This window comes from Benincasa hispida, chromosome 11 (genome assembly GCF_027475165.1).
Source record: "Benincasa hispida cultivar pf3 chromosome 11, pf3_genome.v1.1, whole genome shotgun sequence".
NCBI lineage: Eukaryota > Viridiplantae > Streptophyta > Magnoliopsida > Cucurbitales > Cucurbitaceae > Benincasa > Benincasa hispida.
The window spans coordinates 51,854,315-51,874,798 of record NC_143488.1 but is presented as its reverse complement, the minus strand read 5'-3'; the positions used below and the strand labels follow the sequence as shown (position 1 = coordinate 51,874,798).

General features: G+C 32.0%; 1 protein-coding gene across 1 annotated transcript; it reads right to left on the bottom strand.

Moving 5' to 3' along the window:
* Nucleotides 1-10,969: 10,969 nt before the first annotated feature.
* Nucleotides 10,970-14,488, bottom strand: LOC120090713 (MAEBL domain protein). Its single transcript, XM_090307588.1, has 2 exons — nt 14,233-14,488; nt 10,970-13,445 (listed from the first exon to the last, which is right to left on the bottom strand). Exon 2 carries the CDS (start codon nt 13,368-13,370, stop codon nt 11,211-11,213), a length of 2,160 nt encoding a protein of 719 aa, XP_090163714.1. The 5' UTR covers nt 13,371-13,445; nt 14,233-14,488; the 3' UTR covers nt 10,970-11,210.
* Between the last annotated feature and the right edge of the window lie 5,996 nt (nt 14,489-20,484).

The window sequence follows — 20,484 nt, the reverse complement described above, 5'->3', positions numbered from 1 at the left end:
AAGAGAGTATCTATATGGCTCAACCAGAAGGGTTCATTGAACAGGGTCAAGAGCAAAAGGTTTGCAAAATTAAATAAACTATTAATGGGTTAAAACAAGCATCCAGATCCTGGAATATAAGATTTGACATTGTGAACAAATCTTTTGGCTTTGAGCAGAATGTTGACAAACCTTGTGTATACAAGAAATTTGTCAAAACCACTGTAGCCTTCCTAGTGTTGTATGTTGATGACATCCTACTCAATGGAAATGATGTAGGATTCCTAACCAACGTTAAGCAATGGTTAGCAACCCAATTCCAAATGAAAGATTTAGGAGAGGCTTAATATGTTTTTGGAATCCAAATCACTCAAAATCGTAAGAACAGAACGTTCGCTCTATCTCAAGCATTATATATAGACAAGATGTTGTCGAGATATAAAATGTATAATTCCAAAAGGGATTATTACCTTTCAAGCATGGAATTCATCTGTCAAAGGAACAGTGTCCTAAGACACCTCAAGAAGTTGAGAATATGAGACGTATTCTATATGCATCAGCAGTTGGTAATCTAATGTATGTAATGTTATGTACACGACCTGACATATGTTGCGCAGTGGGAATAGTCAGCATGTATCAGTCCAATCTAGGATATGATCAATGAATTATCGTTAAAACTATTCTCGAGTATCTTAAGAGAACGAGGGACTATATGCTCGTATATGGTGCTAAGGATCTGATCCTTACAGGATACATTGGCTCTAATATTCAGATTTATAAAGATTTGAGGAAATGTACATTTAGATCAGTGTTCACTTTAAATGGAGGTGCGGTAGTTTAAAGGAGTATAAAGCAGGGTTGTATTGGTGACTCTACCATGGAAGCTGAGTACATAGTTGCACGTGAAGCGGCAAAGAAAGCAGTATGGCTTAAGAAGTTATTGACAGATTTGGAAGTGGTTACAAATATGCATTTGCCTATCACTTTCTATTGTGATAACAATGGCACAGTTGCAAATTCTAAAGAACCCACAAGCCATAATTGCAGGACACACATTGAAGGTAATATCATTTCATCATAGAGATTGTGAAACAATGAGACGTGATCATCAAATAGATAACCTTAGAACACAACATTGTTGATCCGTTTACAAAGGTCCTCATGGCTAAAGTGTTTGAGGGCCACCTAGTGAGTCTAGGACTACGAGTTTTGTAAATCTATGACAAGTGGAAGAAGCCATGGGTATGTGATGCTCTATTTTATTGTATTTATGTTTTTCTCTCACGCTTAACATGATGTGTAAATGACCCCACTGGAGTTTTAGTCCAAGTGAGAGTTTGTTGGGTTTTATATCCTAAAACTTGTAGTTTGTAAACAAGAAACATATTCTATTTTACAATAAAGATGTTGTTGAGGTTTATTCAGTAAAGATATTATTGAATATGTGAATTGCACTTAAAACCCCTAATATCAACTAAGAACCCCTGGCTATAGCATGAATACTTGAACTATATGTGGAGGCATAAAAGTATATCAAGTTAGAGTAATAGCCAAAACGGTTTATCGTATGAGGATTAGGCTGAGTACCTTATCTTGGGATACTATGGATGCGGTCCACTTTGTATTTGATACAAACGATGTGATCCTGAATCATTAATGTGGAAACATGTGAGTGGAGGCATCCTATATAATGAGTTTCCATAAGACTGGACCGCGAAATAGACACTTTTACTTTATAATTTCGTTTACTATTAAAATTAACTATTTCACTACGATGACCTGGGTAACTCGATCTTATTCTATGTTAACTATGAACTCCTCTTTATTTGAGATTATTCTTTAATCTTCTTGGGTGAGAGTGGCCCGAGTTCGCTGGTTCAATAAGCCCCCCATTTTAGGGATAAGACCAGGTAGATAGTTGGGGACATAGTCCTGCAAGATGGAAATCATTCCTACCCGATTCTAAGAAAAGTGGATAGGTTGTTCTCTTAAGTATTAACTCTGGATCTTAAACAAGAGGTCACGCCCTCTCATTGACCCGAGAGGGACTCAATTTGGCAGTTGGACCATAAACCAATTTTTCATTAGAGGATCAGTGGGACTTAAGGAGCAAGATACAATTACAGGGGTAGAATTATAATTTTGACCCAGCTGTAATTATGAACAACCTCTGAAGGATCGACTTACTAATCATGGTTATATCGAGTGGACAGAAATATATCTATAGTGAGGAGAGTGCAGCTACTAGGCTATAGTGGAGTGTCCCGATAGTTAACGAATGTTGATTCGTTGGGTTAAAAAGTTTAGCCTGTTAATCTCAAATCGTTGGAGCTCATGATTTGTAGATTTATTAGGTCCCTCTGTTAGCTCATATCAAACTAAACTTTAGAATAGTGTGATGAAAGATGTGAATTGTTCAAATTCAACTTAAGAAATAAGCGTTTTATATTCAATATACTCAACAACCTATTGTTTAATTATGAATTAAACAACATGAAGAGTTGGAAATATTTAAATATGGTACACTTGAATTGGGATTCATGATCGGGATTGGTGTTATTAATTAATTCAATATTTTATATTAAATTAATTTAATTATTTTTAATTAAAATTAATTTTATAATTTAATATTTGATATTAAATTATTGTTAATTATATTGTTTAATTAATTATTTAAAGTTAATTTTAAATATTTTAATATTTGATATTAGATTACTATTAATTAAATTATTTATTTAATTAATTATTTAAATTTAATTTTGTTTAAAATTAATTACTAGAATTAATTTTATTTAAAATTAGTTGTAATTAATTAAAAATTAATTACTTGAATTGATTTTATCAAAATTCATTTAAAATTTTGAATTTTAGAAATTCAAAATTGTGTGAACTTTGAAAGTGAAAATTTCCATCTTTTGGACCACTTCAAAATTTTTGTTGCATGATTTCCTCAAAAATTGCTAAGAGAAGGGTTGAAATTCTAAGCTTTTGAAGCTGGTTTGAACTCTCAAACCTAAAGCCTCCAAAATACTCTCTAACTCCTTGTTCCCCCAAAATTTATCACAAATTCGAATCTCACAAATCGTTCTAAGGTCGAATAATAGTGGGGAAGATCTAGCAATGGTCCACGAATTGTTTGTGATCAAATACAACCAAAGGACAACTTCATTTTCGAGCTACACTAAGGTTTATTCATGAAACTCTATTTTTATAGTTTTGTGTTAGCATGTTTAATCCTTAAGTTAATGAAATTAGAGTGCTTATGATCCAAATTGCCTCTGCTTACATGTTTCTAGCTCCTTCATCTATCTAAGTCTATGTCTATTATAACTTTTATAATAAGGTATTTACTTTGATGTTCTAGGTGAATTAAACCATGGAATTAACCTAGTGATATTGCATACTAAAAGGACTGAAGTTAATTCAACCCAAGTTTTGGGTCAGTTCCTATTGGGGTTTATGTCCTAAAACTCGTGGTTTGTAAACAATAAACTTGTTCTGTTATCAATAAAGATGTTATTGAGGTTTATTCAATAAAGTTTTTATTGAATATATGAATTGCTCATTTCGTTTTAGCAAACCCTAAATCCAATGAACTAAGATCCATGACTATAACATGAATACTTAGATTTTATGTAATGACATAAAAGTGGATCAAGTTCGAGTAAATAGTCAAAACGGTCTATAGTATACGGATAAGACTGGGTACCTTATTTTAGAGACATTATTAGATGCGATCCACTTTATATTTAATACAAACGATGTGATCTTGAACCGTTCATGTGGAGACATTCGAATGAGGTCGTCCTATGCAAAGAGTTCGTATAAAACCAGACTAAGAAATAAGTCACTCTTACTTTATAATGTTGTTTATTGTTTTAAACTGATTATTTCAAAGTGATGACTTAGGTAACTTAACTTTAATCCTGAGCTAACTATGAATTCCTGTTTATTCAGAATTATCCTTTGTTGCATGTGTGAGGGTTAACTCAACAGTGTCGACTCAATAAGCCCATCATTTCAAGGGTAAGACCGAGTAGATAGTTGGGGACATAGGGTGCAAGACGGAATTCACTCCTACCCACTTTTAGGGATAGTAGAGAGGTTGTTCCCTTAAGTACTGACTTCGGATCTTGAACAAGGGGTTCCACCCTCTTATTGGACCGAGAACGACTTGGTTTGGTGATTGGATCACAAACCAATTGTTTATTAAAGGATCAGTGGAACTTAAGGAGCAAGATATAATCTCGAGGGTAAAACAGCTTTTAATCCAACCGTTATTACGAAAGACCTACTAAAAGTTGACTTACTAGTTATAGTTATATCAAGTGGACAGAAATATATCTACAGTGAGGGTAGTGCAACTACTGGGTTTTTAGTGGAGTGACCCGGTAGTTAATGAATGTTGGTTGATTGGGTTAAAGAGTTTAGTCAGTTAATCTTGGATCGTTGGAGCACATGATTTGTAGGTCCATTAAGTCCCCCTACTAGCTCATATCGGACTAAACCTTAGAACATTATGATGAACGAATTTGAAGTTTTCGAATTCAGTTTTTTGGAGTAAAGTGTTAAATATATTTGATATATTTAACCTAATGTTTAATTATGAATTAAACATATATAGAGAGAAAAATATATTTAAATAAGATTAAATATCAAAATTTTCTAAATAGGAATTAAAAAACGGTCAATCAAGATTGATCGGGATTAGTGTGGTTTTAATTAATTAAATTGTTTATTTAATTGTTTAAATTAGTTTTAAATTAAAGAAGTCAGAATTGAATTGAAAGTCAAAATTGTTGACTATGTTAAACTTGGATTGAAAGTCAGAATTATTAACTAGATCAAAATTGAGATAAAGTCAAAATGTGGACTATAGACTTTGAAAGTCAAAGTTTGACTACAAAATTGAGATAAAGTCAAAATATTGACTATAGACTTTGAAAGTCAAAGTTTGACTATTTGACCAACTCAGTGGGAAAATCCAAGATTGGCATAGTGGAAAAATCTAATTTTTGTGGATTTGATTAAAATATTTTTGCTAGGTATTCATCCCATTTTAAGACACTAATCCCACTTTGAGTTAATGGATTTTTTAGTGTCAATTTGTCATTAACTCAATTTTGCATGAATTTGCCTACAAATAGAATGGTCTATGAAATTTAATCTTCTTGATAAAAGTAGAAATTCTTTAGATTTTGAAGAACCTTAACCCTAATTCTCTCTCAAACCCTTATTCAATTTCTCTTCAAATTTTATCACTCACCAATCCCACCATCTCGTTCTAAAGTCGGAGAAATAGTTGTGAAGACTCCATGATGGTCTATGAAACCGATTGTGAGAAGATTGAATCAAAACCGAGAAGAAATTTGGTCTACAAAGGTTGTATATTCTAACTCTTTAATCTATGTTAAAATCCATTCTTATTCCTTTGAAATTAAACTAATTAGAGTACTTAAGATCTTTTGTTGCTTATGCATGTTAATAGTTAACTCCTTCAGTTACCAAGTAGGAGGTGCTCCGTAAACCGTCATCTTAAATACCCCCAACCTAGACAGAACTTCATTGGTAGAGTTTCCTTAAAACCTAATGTCTTGTTTGTCCTATTCAGTCATATTTTAAATCAAAATAGGACTTAATTGTAATCTTATTAGAATTAATGTGATCTAAGGTTTAATTAATTTTAAACAATTTAAAATTAATTCCAATTCCCTAAGATCTTAAATTTGCATGCAACTCTTAATTATAAATTGACAGCTACTAAATATTGATTTGTTAACTATTACAAAAGGAATTATTAGTCCTATTATCATATTTTCTATAGTTTAATTAATTAACAATCAAATTTTAATTAATATGAAAATCTATTACATGCATTTCATGAATTTAGTATAACAATTATATTAAACTATCTATGCATCATGCTTAATGCAAATTGATTTTTAATTTTATTAATATAACACTTATATTAAACAATTCACGAAAATCAACCAAACACGTACAAAACATTAATCAATATAACCTTTTATATTTATCTCACTAATGTCATGTATCATGCTTTTCTAATTTCATATATTTAACATATATTCAGATGATTGATATCATCAGAACCAAAATCTTTCAATCAAACAAGCTTTTAAAACCAAATGTTTCAATTAAATAAGTTTCTCATTCAACCAAAAATTTCAATCTGAAGTTTCCAAATATCTAAACTTTACTTAAGCATGAAGCTATGTGAGTGAATAACATACCCAGGAATTTGCATTCCAAACGAATGTCAAACCAATATAATTACTTGAGTATGAGACAACGTAACTGAATAACACACATGAATACTCATTCTAAAGAAACGCCAAAATACAAAAGTGGTGTCTTGCAAATAAGCCAGAAAAAATTCAGTTTAGGCCAGTTTTATAGACAACCATAACATTCTCCAAAAACGATTAATAACTCCCCGAAATAACTATCTTTTTCCTGTCTAAATCATGTTAGTTCTTAAAAATTTAATGTTTAAATACCTTTCAATGCAAGAATCGAGCTTTATTGAGACGTTTTAGATGATTTTTACAATGCTTGGCAATGCTGAAGAACAACGCTACCCCTGCAACGTTGCAAAATTGTCAAGGCTGGTTAAGGAAGAGTGTTAAGCAACACCAGCGGATTTTTCTTGACAGTGTCACAACACTAACCCCAATATCAACTCTCTCATTTCTGGGATTAGGGGAAAGAGATTCTACCTAAAGTTGAATTTTTTCTCCATAGTTTCCTTCTTTTCTTTTGAATTCTTTTAGCTTTTGACTTTGTATTGTGAGTTGTAATCAAATTGGATGATGCCTAATCCCGACTGTATTGCTCCAGCGATTCGTTGAGGTTATTTTTTCTAGTTTAGAAGTAAGAAATCCGATAAATATTTGTGAAAATTGAGCTTTAGTTGAACGCATTTAATTTCTAGAATCTTGAATCTTGGATTTTTATTTTTTACACTTAACTTGTATTTGTGAATAGATTGACGCTCTAGTCACCTATGCTGTCTAATAGTTAAGAATCGTGATATAATCCATAATTTTTGTGTTTTAATTGTCGATAATACACATGTATGATCAATTTAAAAATAGGAAAAAAAATACACTCTTGATCTATGAAGTTTAAAATCACTTGATCTCTGAAATTTCAGAAGAGACACTTTGATCTCCAAGATTTGTAAAATGCTTCTAAATGGTCTCCGAATTAATTTGATTGCTAGTTGACTAACGAAAAGTCATGTCGTAACTTGAGTTTTCAAATTTTAAATTAGGCATGGATGAGTTGTATTTTCCTCTCTCTTTTTGCTTCTCTTTCCGTCCCTTTACTTCCTCTCTTCCCTCCATCCCTCCTTTACATTCCAGCTCTTTGATTTAGGATTTATTATGTCCCTTCAATTGTAAAATGGGCTTGCTGGATCGAAGCTGGTGTTGTAAACTACCGACTTCGATTTAGGGTTTATTGTGTCCTTCCAATGTCTTGGATGTCTGAAAATTTGTGATGTTCAACATAGATCAAAATTTTTAGTTAATCACAAACTGGTGACATAAACCAATCAATGAAGAATTTCTATACAAAGGCCGCCTACTTATTTATAACCTACCCAGAAGTCACCAAGCCATTTCATCTCCCAAATTTCCCATAATATTTCCCAGAGAAATAAAATTCACCAAAAAATAAAGCAATTAATAGAGATATCCAACAAACATAACTGAGAGTGTTTCATATATGCTCTGCTTGCAACAAGTGCAAAGATAAACACCACAATCAAATGTCTCGAAGATCTATCAACCTAAAGGATCACAAATAAGCAAACACAAGACGAAATCCTCAAGCACGGCGACCCTTCAAACATCACGGTAGAGATGCTCGCTGAGATCTAATGGTTCCACAAGCAAAGAAGACAAATAGAATAAAGAAACAAAAAATTGATAGCTTGTATAACGAATGGTCAGTTTAGAATTCTATTATCACAAATTACATCGGATTGCCCCTCGACAATTCTCATTTTCGCCCTATCAAATCAAATCCCAATAAATAAATAAATAACATAAAACCCTTAAAGAAAGCAATCAAACACTTTTCAGAAACACTCGCAAGTCTGATATTTTAATGGGTCAAAAATGAAATAATAAAACATATGAAAACAATTTCAATCAAGTTCAAAGGATTCCATACTATCGAGCATTTGTCAATATCAATCATCATACCAAGTTTTTGAAAGAACTCATAAAATAATCTAAAAGATTCTTAAACAATAAAACCAAGTCCGTTACTTCAAATTAATGCTGCGTAGTAAGATGAGAGATAAATGGGTAGTATGGGGGGCTTTCATTCAGTACTCTTTTTGATTCTGAAAAGACCACCGGAGGCTCGGTAAAGAGTCTCAAGGAAAGAAAAAGGCATTGTCCCGAAGAAACTCGATACACTAGTTCCTATTATTACTCTGCTTGGATCATTGGCTAAAGCGAAATTTTGTAACGTGTTAGGGCATCCGCCCAGGTATTAATTACACGATCTTGACTATCAACTACAGATTGGTTGAAATTTCAACCATCTGTATTGCTTGTCCTGATTCTTCTAGTTCGGATGGAACCCCTGACGAGACTCCGAAGAAAAGAAGCACTTTATACGGGTATTCACTCCTCCCTATGCCGAACCGCCAACTTTCTATGCCTGACTTTCCGTTGACACCTACTAATTACCACTCCGTGGGAACATCTTAATCTCCACGATTACGAGTCTGCTCTCGTCGAGCCTCTTCGACGACACTAGCCTACGGTTTTTTTTTCCCACTAGCCATGGCTTGGCCGAACCGATCTGGAGATCCCAGCAAGGCTGCCGGCCGGAGACTCCTTCTAGTAACCATCCTCGAAATCCAGGGAGGTGTTCTTGAAGACATGGCGGGCTCCAAGCTACACCCTTCTCTTCGGGCTACAGATAAGAAGAAAAGCATTGAGCAAGGCATTGTCCGCTCATAGCACGATGGAATTGTCCGATTATAGCCCGACGCTTTTGACGGCTAGGTCATCTACGTAGCATTCTACGGTTTTATGCAACATCTCTCTTCAGATTTTCGTCATAGACTGCCTCACGTGCGAAATTATAGAAGATCTCCTTTAAGATCAAACAATTCCATCGAATTGAGTATGATTGATCAAGAAAGCAACCCCTCCAACAATAAAAATAAAATCTTTTTTGATTGGATGAGAATGAATGAAGAAATACTAAGTCGTTCCATATCAAATCTGGAACTTTGGTTCTTTCCAAAATTTTGGATACTTTCTAATGCATATAAGATTAATCCGTGGATCATACCAATAAAATCACTTCTTTTAAATTTGAATGGAAATGAAATTTTTAGTCAAAATAAAAAACTCATTGGAAAGAAAAAAGGATCTCTTTTTATATCAGCGAAGGAAAAAACTCTTGAATTCGAAAATGGAAATAACGGAGAAAAGGAATCTGTGGCCGAAGAGGATCTTGACTCGGTTCTCTCAAACCACAAAAAAATATCTTCAAGACGATTCTGCGGGAGCAGATGTGAAAAAACGTATAAATAAAAAGGAATACAACAAAAACACGGAAACGGAGCTTGATTTCGTGGGAGAGGAGAGTTTTCTTAATACCAGCAAGCACTTCCCTTTCCTTTCTCTGAGATATAGTATTTTTGAATCTAAATAGGGCAGGACATAGACTAATGGGCACAAGCCCTACTCGCCGTCCCTTCTTGGTTTGAGGCGGAAGAACTCAGAAAAGCTAGAAGAAGAAGAGAGGCAGCTGACTTCTTGAGTGAGACTAATTTGTATAGAAAGGTATTCCCTGCTAAGGATAAACTATTATATCTCACTCGAAAGTGTGCAAGCCCCTTGTATAGGTTGGGCAAGCTTGGATGCCCCTACTCCTAACAAGTTGCTGGTCAGGATCGTGGAACTATCGCTCGAGAAGTAAGTAAGCTAAGAATCCAATAGCTCCTCTCAGGACCCACAATCATCGAGATTTGAACAAGGCAGCACCTGGGTAAGAGCAGGCAAGCAAAAAGGACAAATGCCCAAATAAAAGAGGTACGTGAGCTAGAACCCGGAAAAGATATGAGCTTCCTTCTATGATTAGGTAAAAAAGCCTTCATCCTTCTGGATTCTATGCCAAACCTGTTTTCGTTTTAGAAGAGTTTTCAAAGCATTTCTGTGATACAATGATATGACCAATATAACATATCTTGACTGGTTGGTTTTTTAGATCCAGATAATGCGAAGCGATGAGTTGGTTATTAGTTTTATAATTATTAGTTCAGATTATGTATGGGCTGATCCTTCTTTTTGGTTTTAATCTTAACCTTAAAAAAACCGACGAGTCGCACACTAAGCATAGCAATTATCTTCTTCAGGGCCTGAGTTCTTTTCAATTTGAAAACTCAAGATATTACCTGATTTGGAAGCTAACTCCTCATCTTCACCTTACGTCCACGGAGGGTGAGTCAGGGCCTAAGATCAGGCCGAAAGGGCCATGATATATCTGATCCATGCATAATATCATGAAAAATGGATACAAATTTGTGGCTGCTACTTAGTATCGACAATAGGTCTGAAAAAGTATCTCACAGAGGTATCAAAATCCGGAATTAATCGAACTGGAGGGAGCAGAGCTTACTGCTAGTAGAACAAAAGCCAGGAAAGGGGGTTGGCTGAAACTACTAACAATGAGTTTCCAAATGTTAGAGACTTATCGGGTTTAAAATGTGTTGTTAATTACTGATTTTAACCAAAAGGGTCTTGAATTCTTTCTTATTGGTGTTTTGAGGTGTCCAAACTTATAGACCTGAGGCATCATTGGAGGTACTAAGCCATGTAATCTAATATCCAGGTACAATAGAAGGCCCTGCGGCGAGCAGAATCAAGCATGTTCTAAATTAATTTTAACTACTGAGATAAAATTGCCTTGATAAAAATGTAGACAGCAATTTTAAGAATTTTAGAAATACTGTTAGAAAGCACGAAGAGTACCCTCCCAGCTACTTATTAATCAAACATCACCTGAATTTTTTTACCACCGCAGAACATAAAAATGAAATTTTACATGGAAAAAAAAAAATAGAACACTGACTTATACATTTCTATTTCTATTACAATACATATTCATTCATTGAAACAGAGAGGATTGCGAAAACCTTAATAAGAACACATATCACCATTCTCCTCATCCTCACAGAGTTATGCCACCTCCTTAGATTTCACAGGGATGTTGCAATTTCCGTCTTCAGCTTCTTTTATTTGCCTCATAATATCTGCCTTTTTCTCGAGCAAGGCATTTAATTTAACATCTATCTTCTCTAGTTTCTGTTTCAATTTTCCTAGATCTCTAGTTTTGTTTCTGTCTTCAACTTTCTTTTTCTTTTCTTCTTTATCTTTCTTGTTTTTCTTTTCTTTATCATTCTTCTCGTCTTCTCCTCTAGGTCTCTTCTCAGATTCTTCTATTTCAATTTCCCTACTGGTGTTTGTAACGGAGGCCTCGGTCTTCCCAGATTCTTCTATCTCAATTTCCTTACTGGTGTTCCTAACTGAGGCTTTCGTCTTTGAATCATCTTCCTTCTCTTTCTTCTTTTCCTTTCTTCTCTTCTTGTCTTCTTTTTCATCTTCTACTTCATCCTTGTCTATTTTCTTATCTTTCTTCTCCTTTCTCCCCTTCTTGTCTTCTTTTTCATCTTCTACTTCATCCTTGTCTTTTTTCTTACCTTTCTCCTCCTTCTCTTCACTCTTATCTTTTTTCTTCTTCTCTCCTTTCTCTTCCTCACCTTTTTCCTTTTTCTTCTCGTCCTTCTTTTCTTTCTTCGTTTTCTTTTCTTCTTTTTCAGCATCTTCTTCATCCTTGCAATTCTTCTTCTCCCCTTTGTTTTTCTTCACGTCATCATTCTCCTCATCCATACCCTTCACAACCCCTTTGTCCTTTTTCTCCTTTTCCTTCTGTCCTTTCTTCTTCTTCTCCTCTTCTTTACCATCTTCTTCTCCTCCTTTGTCCTGTTTCTCCTTCTCCTCTCCTTTCTTCTTCTTCTTCTTCTCCTCTTCTCTACTATCATCTTCTTCTCCTCCTTTGTCCTTTTTCTCCTTTTCCTTCTCTCCTTTCTTCTTCTTCTTCTTCTCTTCTTTACTATCATCTTCTTCTTCTCCTTCTTCCTTTTTCTTCTTTTCCTTATCTCCTGTCTTCTTCTTCTTCTCTTCTTTACCATCATCTTCTTCTCCTACTTTATCCTTTTTCTCCTTTTCCTTCTCTCCTTTCTTCTTCTTCTTCTTCTCTTCTTTACTATCATCTTCTTCTTCTCCTTCTTCCTTTTTCTTCTTTTCCTTATCTCCTGTCTTCTTCTTCTTCTCTTCTTTACCATCATCTTCTTCTCCTACTTTATCCTTTTTCTCCTTTTCCTTCTCTCCTTTCTTCTTCTTCTTCTTCTCTTCTTTACTATCATCTTCTTCTTCTCCTTCTTCCTTTTTCTTCTTTTCCTTATCTCCTGTCTTCTTCTTCTTCTCTTCTTTACCATCATCTTCTTCTCCTACTTTATCCTTTTTCTCCTTTTCCTTCTCTCCTTTCTTCTTCTTCTTCTCTTCTTTACCATCATCTTCTTCTTCTCCTTTGTCCTTTTTCTTCTTTTCCTTCTCTTCTTTCTTCTTCTTCTTCTCTTCTTTACTATCATCTTTTTTTTCTTCGTTCTCAACTTCCTTCTTCACTTTTTTATCTTCCACTACATCATAACCTTTGCCCTTCTCCGTATCTTTCTTATCTTTTTCCTGTTTCTTCTCTTCTTTTTCAAAATCTTCATCATCCTCGACTTCTTTCTTCTTTCCTTTCTTTTCTTTCACTCCATCATTCTCCCCAGATTTCCCATCTTTCTTCTTATGCTTCTTTTCATCTTTTATCTCTTTCTTCTCGTCTTCCTTTTCCTTCTTCTTGTTCACTTCTGTTTCCTCCTCTGCTCCAACCTCGTCTTTGTGCTTCTTTTTGGCTTCTTTTTCATCTTTGGCTTCATCCTTGTTCTTGTGCTTCTCTTCTTTCTTCTTTTCTTTTTTGTTCTTCCCTTCCACTTTTGAATCTTCATCTTCCTTAACCTTGACCTTCTTATCTTTTTCGTCATCAGACTTTAGGGCTTTCTCCTTCTTATTCTTGATATCTTTCGCCTTCTCTTTTTGTACTGATGAACTTTTTCTTTGAAGCTTGACCGCTGTCTTCTCTTTGCTGTCATCCTCACACTTTGCCTCCTTGTTCTTGATCTTGAGGTCGAGCTTTTCTTTCTCAACCTCTTTATCCAGCTTAACAACTTCCCAATCAAGTTCAACCTTTGTCCTCTCTTCAATAACTGGGATATCTACAGATCCATCAGCCATCTTGATGAATTTCACTAGAAGTTCAAATTTGAAATCCTCTTCCTAAATGCCCTTAATTTTCAGTAGAAAATACACCTGAACAATTAGAAAGCAGAGAAAATCACCAACTGAAAATATCCCTTGATAGCAAAATAAAACAAACTGCATGAAGAAGGGAGAGAAAAAGGAAATGCAGTAGCTTGAAAATTTCTTTTCTGTAAATTATAAATAAGCATGTTGAGGAAGAAAAATCGACCTAATATCCTGCTGTACTCTGGATTACAAATAGTCAAAAACTGCATAACCGTGCCATTTCTTAATCCAAAAGAATCATGAAGTGAACTATCGGCAATACAACACAAGGATGAACTATCTTTTCTATCTCTTCCATCTTATATCAGTTTCAAACTTCTTTTTGACATATATAATTCTATCTGTAATTCGAATGGGAACACAATGAACGAAATTAAGAAAATAATCCTTAAACAAGCCTTCATTTTCTTCATAGATATTTTCTACGATCCATGCCCAAAACAGGATAGAAGGTCTTCTAATTAATATGAAATGAAAATTTGATAGAACTATGCTAGAACTTAAATAAAGGGGAAAGGTTCCTCCATAACTAAGCAATTAAGAAGAAGCCATTAATCAGATCCTAAACGCGTATTAAATCCGTAAACCAATGATCAACAACCGGATTCCAAAATCGAAACTCATTAATCCCAACATTTCGATTCAACAGAGAGCAAGCAAAGGGCCACCAAACAATTCAAAACAAAACAGAAGAATTAGAACAGTGAATGCATTCAATTCAAACACATAGAAAAGTAAATGGAAGGGGAAAAGAAAGGCAAGAATCTTGAAACAGCCTATGGATTGTTACCTTATTTTAGGATCTTGATCGAAGATGGAATTCCTCCGACGAGAGATTGATGAGATTGGGGGTGAAGCGGTGATTGAGAATGAAGAAAAAATTGGGGAGCATTTATCGGAAATGGAAGTCTAGTGGAATGAATCCAATTTAATCCAAGCACATTGACTTTCTTGACTTCAAAATTTATTAGTTTTTCCATTTTCTGGAATTTTTTTTGGCACCGAACACGGAAGGGACGAGCAAAACGTAATGGCTAAGCTAAGGTCGGTTCATTTATATATATATATATATATATATATATATTTCAATTACAAACACCTTTTATCCCACATTTTAAAAAATGTGAAACTTTACGAGAATAGTAAAAAAAATATTGATCGACTTCATAACGTTTATTAATAATTTCTATCCATTTCTATTAAAAAATATTAAATTTTTGTTATTTTATATAAATAATTTTTTTATTTTTCTATTTTTGAAAAATCTTCATTTTAACGAATTTTCAGAAGAAATATCATATTAATTATAATTGAACTAAACTACTTTTTACATATTTTTTTACTCATAATTTCCAAAAAAAAAAAAAAAATCAAACCTAAGTTTTGAATATTGGATCTTTTAGCTAAAATAAACTTTAACTCAAATTAATTAATATGGACTCTTAGCCGTCAAAGGTTGGATCCTTCGTTTTCGTAGTTATTGCACTAGTTGTTTTAGGAAATAGCTTTTATTTTTAGAGAATTTGTTGTTCTATATATTGAAAGAAAATAATTATAATTTTAAGAAATAAAAAGGGAAAAATATGTTCTAGCCTAAAATTTTGGATATAGTTTTTATTTAATTCAGAAGTTGTAGAATGTAACTTTACCTTTGAGATTTGAGTTTCATTTCAAATTAGTTCTAAAATTTTAAGTCATTTTTAATCTAATTTATTACTCAATGTTCACTTGAATCCTTGACACGCTCTATTAGCTGATTTTAAATAATTATAAAGTAAAATTTTAAAAGTTCAAATACTATTTTGGTCATTGAACTTTAAATTTTGTTCTATTATAGTCCCTAAACTTTTAAAAATGTTTGTTTTAGTCCCTGAACTTTTGAAAAGTAATTGTTTTAGTTCCTACGGTTAAGAGTTTATTAACTTTTTAAGGATGAAATTACATCTAGCATGGATTAAGAAAGATGAACGTGAAATAAAATGTCAACAATCAACAAGTCAAAATAGTGAATGGCAAAAATCTTGAATGCACAATAACTTTTGAGATCTCTTATAGAAGATCATTTTACCACCTAATTCAAAATTAAAACCTTGGATTGTTTAGCATGGCTAATTTTTTTTTACAGCCTAATCATGAAAAAATACAAGTCATTTTACCATTTTGTTTAAAAGTTAACAAAATCTTAATAGTAGTGAACAAAGTAAATATTTTTTAAAAGTTCAAGGACTAGAATGAACGTTTTTTAAAGTTTAGGAACTAAAATAAAACAAGATTCAAAGTTCAATGACCAAAATAGGATTTAAATCAATATTGAAATTAATTTTAATAGCGATAAAAAATAGTGAAACTTAACTAATTATAATTCTTTAATTCTTTTAAATTCATTTAATAAATATTAATATTAAAGATGGAAAGTGAATATTTATTAAAAAAAATCAAGTATAAATCTGAAAATTTATTTAGTTAAAACAAAATTCAAACCATTTTGAAAATTAGGAACTACAGTTGCAATAAAATTCAAAATTTAGTGTAATATTTTGAAATTAAGAAAATCAAATAAATATTAAGTTCAAAACTTTGAATTAAGAGTATTCAAAAAAACCCGATAAGTTAAACAAATTGGAATAACCAACTCAAACAGTAATGATTGAGTTGAGCCAATTTTATTCTTGAATTGGATTGGGTTGGAATTTTTCTATTTTAATTGGATTAGGTTTGATCTCAGATTAGCTAAAAAAATACGAATTATATATATATATATATATATATATATATATATATATATTTGTTTAAAGCTTGACTCCTTTTGATGGATGAATTTGTGAATTTTTACTATTTTTTAATTGTTATGATATTTGTCTTTGTTTAAAGTTTTTAATAAATATTTTATATATTTGATATTTAACCTTTGAATTTTATAAAATTTTTATTTGTTAGTCATGTATTCTAGATAAATTTACATATTTTAAATTAATAAGAAAAAAATAATTTATAACCCGATAATCTAGTCTAAACCGAATTTCAAGAGTTAGATTGGCTCGGACAAAAAATATATTTTTAAATAAAATATTAAACAAATTAAAAGCACCTAACTACCTAAGCAATAATGTTGGTACGAAGCTTTTACCGACTTCAACTTTTTCAACTGCTTTTTCCGGTCGCTTTTAAATTGGGCGTCTGCAAGAAGGCAAGTTTTTTGTCATGCCTCTTTCTTGGCAAAGTATTAAATTTTTATATACATTGTCCATATTTCTATTAATAATTTTACATTGGGATGGATTCGTCGATACAAGAAGTGAATCAATATTTTTATTATAACATAAAAAAATCTGCTAAACACAAAAAAATAAGTAACAAAATATTATTAATATAAATATAATATAAATAATAAACATTTAAAAATAATAAAATATTTATTTATTAATTTTTTTTTATTTTTTAGTTTTTTCAAAAATATCAATCGAAATCGATCTCTTATTGAAACTTCCATAGAAAATTTCGTAAAATTAAGGTCTCGGATTTCCATGAACACCGACAACTTAAAACCTTGATTTTTCTTTTTTCTTGTTTCTTTCTTTTTTTTTTTTTTTTTTTTACTATTTAAGAGAAACGGTCTTTGGATTCTTCTTGACTTTGTTTGAAGAAAAAGAAAAAGAAAAATATGTAGGCACATCCCAAACAACACCTATCTTTGTACATACCACTAAATTATCCAGTGGCATTTTCTAATTATTTGTAAGTTTAAGAAAATTATTGAAACTTATAAAAGTTCAAAGGTATTTTTGAACTCTTTATAAAAATTTAGGTGTATTTTTTGAACTTTTAAACATTCAAGAATATTTTTGCCACAAATACAAAATTCAAGGAGATTTTTTATAATTTAACCTAAAATTTACCATGAAAATTTATGTACCAAAGTTTTTTTTTTTTTTTTTAATCATGCAGGTGAGTTTCCCTAGTGGTTCTAAAAGTCAATTCAATTCAATAAACAAAATGTTCAAAGGAATTTGGTTAGCTATGTTTTAAATTTCCCTTTTCTGTTTTTCTTATATAATTATTTTCCTATAAGACTATAACGGTCGGTTATTGTCTTATTGAGACTTGAGAGAGATGTGAAATAAAAATTAAATTTTTTAATTTTTATCTCTCACAAAAGATACAGTTTTGTTAAATATCATCATCACGTCGGCCGAATATAAGTATTTTAAGAGATAAATCAACTTTTTTCCATTTAACCAAAAAAACAGGTACAAGGTATTAAAAACTAATGCTAACAACTCTGCATCGTTGTGGCTATGTTGGATAGTCATTTTGTTTTTTTATTTATAACTTTTGCAAATTAAATCACATTTTTTAAAAAAAAAAAATCTTACAATAATTACATCTTTCTCACGTACACAAGTTGAATTCTTAGTCAAATTTTAAAAATAAAAATAAGCTTTTAAAAATTAATTTTTTATTTTTCAAATTTTTGCTTGATTTTTAAAAATATTGGTGAAAAATAGATAAAATCAAGAAACTTAGAGGTGAAATAAGTCTTTAGTCAAATTCAAAAGAAAAAAAGTTTTTTAAAAACTAAGGCCCTGTTTGATAACCATTTGATTTTTTTGTTCTTTATTGTTAAAAATGAAGTTTATCGACACTACTTCCACCTCCAAATTTCTTCATTTATTATCTATCTTTTACCAATGGTTTAAAAAATCAAGTAAAATTTTGAAAACTAAAAAAAATATATTTTAAAAACTTATTTTGGTTTTTGGAATTTGGCTAAGAATTCAACCATTGTAATTAAGAAAGATGCAAATCATTGTAAAAAATGGGGATAAAATAGGCTTAATTTTTAAAAACACCAAAAACCTAATAATTACCAAACAAGGCCTTAGTTTTCAAACTTTCGCTTGATTTTTTTAAAATCAATGATAAAAAATAGATAAGAAATCAAGAAATTTAGAGATGAAATAAGTGTTTATAAACTTAATTTTCAAAAACAAAAAATAAAAAATCAAATGGTTACCAAATGGGACTTGATTTTTTTCTAAGATTAAGTTTATATTCTCTTAATGTTTTACCATGGATTTCATCTTTCCTGAGTAAAATAGTTCAATTCTTAGTCAAATTCCAAAAACAAAAATATGTTTTTAAAAATTACTTTGTAGATTTTGACTTTAAATCATTGGTAGGGAGTATAAAACAAAGCAAAAAAAAAAAAAATGTAGAGGTGGAAGAGATATTTATATCTACTTTTAAAAAGCTAAGAATAAAAAAAATAAAATGATTTCCAAATGAGTCAATTTTTTATTTTTGAAAACTATGCTTGCATTCTTACCGTTTGTTTTAAATAGTCCTCATCTTTTTAAGGTAAAATTTTCATTCTTAAACAAATATATAAATGTTTTTTTAAGGAAAAAACTTATTCTCTTGAGTTTCAAAAGATTGTATGAATTTTGAAAATGTTAGTAGAAAGTAGAGAACAAAACAAATAAACTCACATGTAGAAAAAGTATTTAGAACAAAATGAATAAGGGTCTGTTTGGATTGATTTAAGAAAAAGTATTTTAAAAAAAACTCATTTTTATTTAAACACTTTTGATAAAAACTTATTAAAATACATTTGAAAAGTTATTTTAAGTGGTTATCAAACACTCCAAGTTCTTCCAAAATGAATTATTTTTTAAATTAAACACTCAGAAGTGTATTTCAAACACATCCTAAATTTATAGGTAGAAGAAATGTTTATAATCTTATTTTTCAAAAATTCTAATACTTATAAGCGTAAACAACAATCTAAAATGGATCTTTCAATTTTTGTAGTATTTATATACAATTCAAAAAATCTAGACTAAAAATAAATCTTTCTCCAATTTTTCAAGAACTAAAAGGTCATTTGCAAATTTGCCAAAGTGAGTTTAGCTTGCCCATAATTGGCATTCTCTCTAGAAGTAGAAGGTTCATGTAAGTGTTGGGGTTGATGCCCTAAAGTCTTGTGTCCTGTAGTTTGTAAACAGTTTGTACGAACGCTTGTATTGTTAATATATGGTATTTACTTCACATCTTGTATTTTTGCTCAGTTGCTTGTTTTATTTACTTTACCACAAACCAATAAACATAAAATCCCTAGTTATCTATATGTGACTCAAGCATGTATGTGGTGACATACAAGTGGATCATGTTTTGAGTGATAACCAAAATGGTCTGTAGTATATGGATATAGGAGGGAAACTTTATCCTTATAACGCTATGGATGCGGCCCGCTTTGTGGAATGATCACAAATGATCTGATCCTGATCATTCGTGTTGGAGACATGCGAGCAGGGGCGTCCTATACAAAGAGTTTGTATAAGACCTGACCACGAAGTGTTAACGTCTCATTATATAACACCGTTCATGACAGAGACTTCACTTCACTAGGATGACCATAGGCCTCCTCAATCCTTAATGAGTTGGGAACTCCTGCCATTGAGGGCGGTCCTTTGATTTGTATGGGTGCGAGTGGCCAGGTCGCCGATTCAAACCTACCTTTTGGGGATTCATCTGATTTGGGAGTTGGGAACTCAGTTATACAAGATGGAATTCACTCCTTCCCCGAGGCAGGGGTAAGTAGATAGATAGCTCCCTTAAGGGCTGATTCCGGGGCTTGAACGATGTAGCGTCACACACCTTCACACATAGGTAGACTATGTTCTATTTTTCATTAAGGAAATCAGTGGTACTTAAGGAGTGAGATGTAATAGGGGCATAACGATAATTTGGCCCAACTGTACTTACGAGCATCTATGAAGGGTCATCGTACTCATGATTGGTTATATCCGATGGACACAGAAATATATATGTGGTAAGAAGAGTTCAACAACTGTTGGTCTTTAGTGGAATGCCTGACAGTTAACGGATGGTGGATCTCGTGGCTAAAGAATTTAGCCAGCTATTCACGGACCATTGGAGCTTCGAACCATAGGTTCATTAGATCCCCTGGGTAGCTGGGATAAAGTCGAGAACCAGTATTTGGGTTAATTTGAAATGTTCAAATTGACAAGAGGAAGTTTGA

What these genes read in the sequence shown, in the direction of transcription:
- LOC120090713 (XM_090307588.1), bottom strand. Translation starts at nt 13,370, where the DNA reads ATGGCTGATGGATCTGTAGATATCCCAGTTATTGAAGAGAGGACAAAG.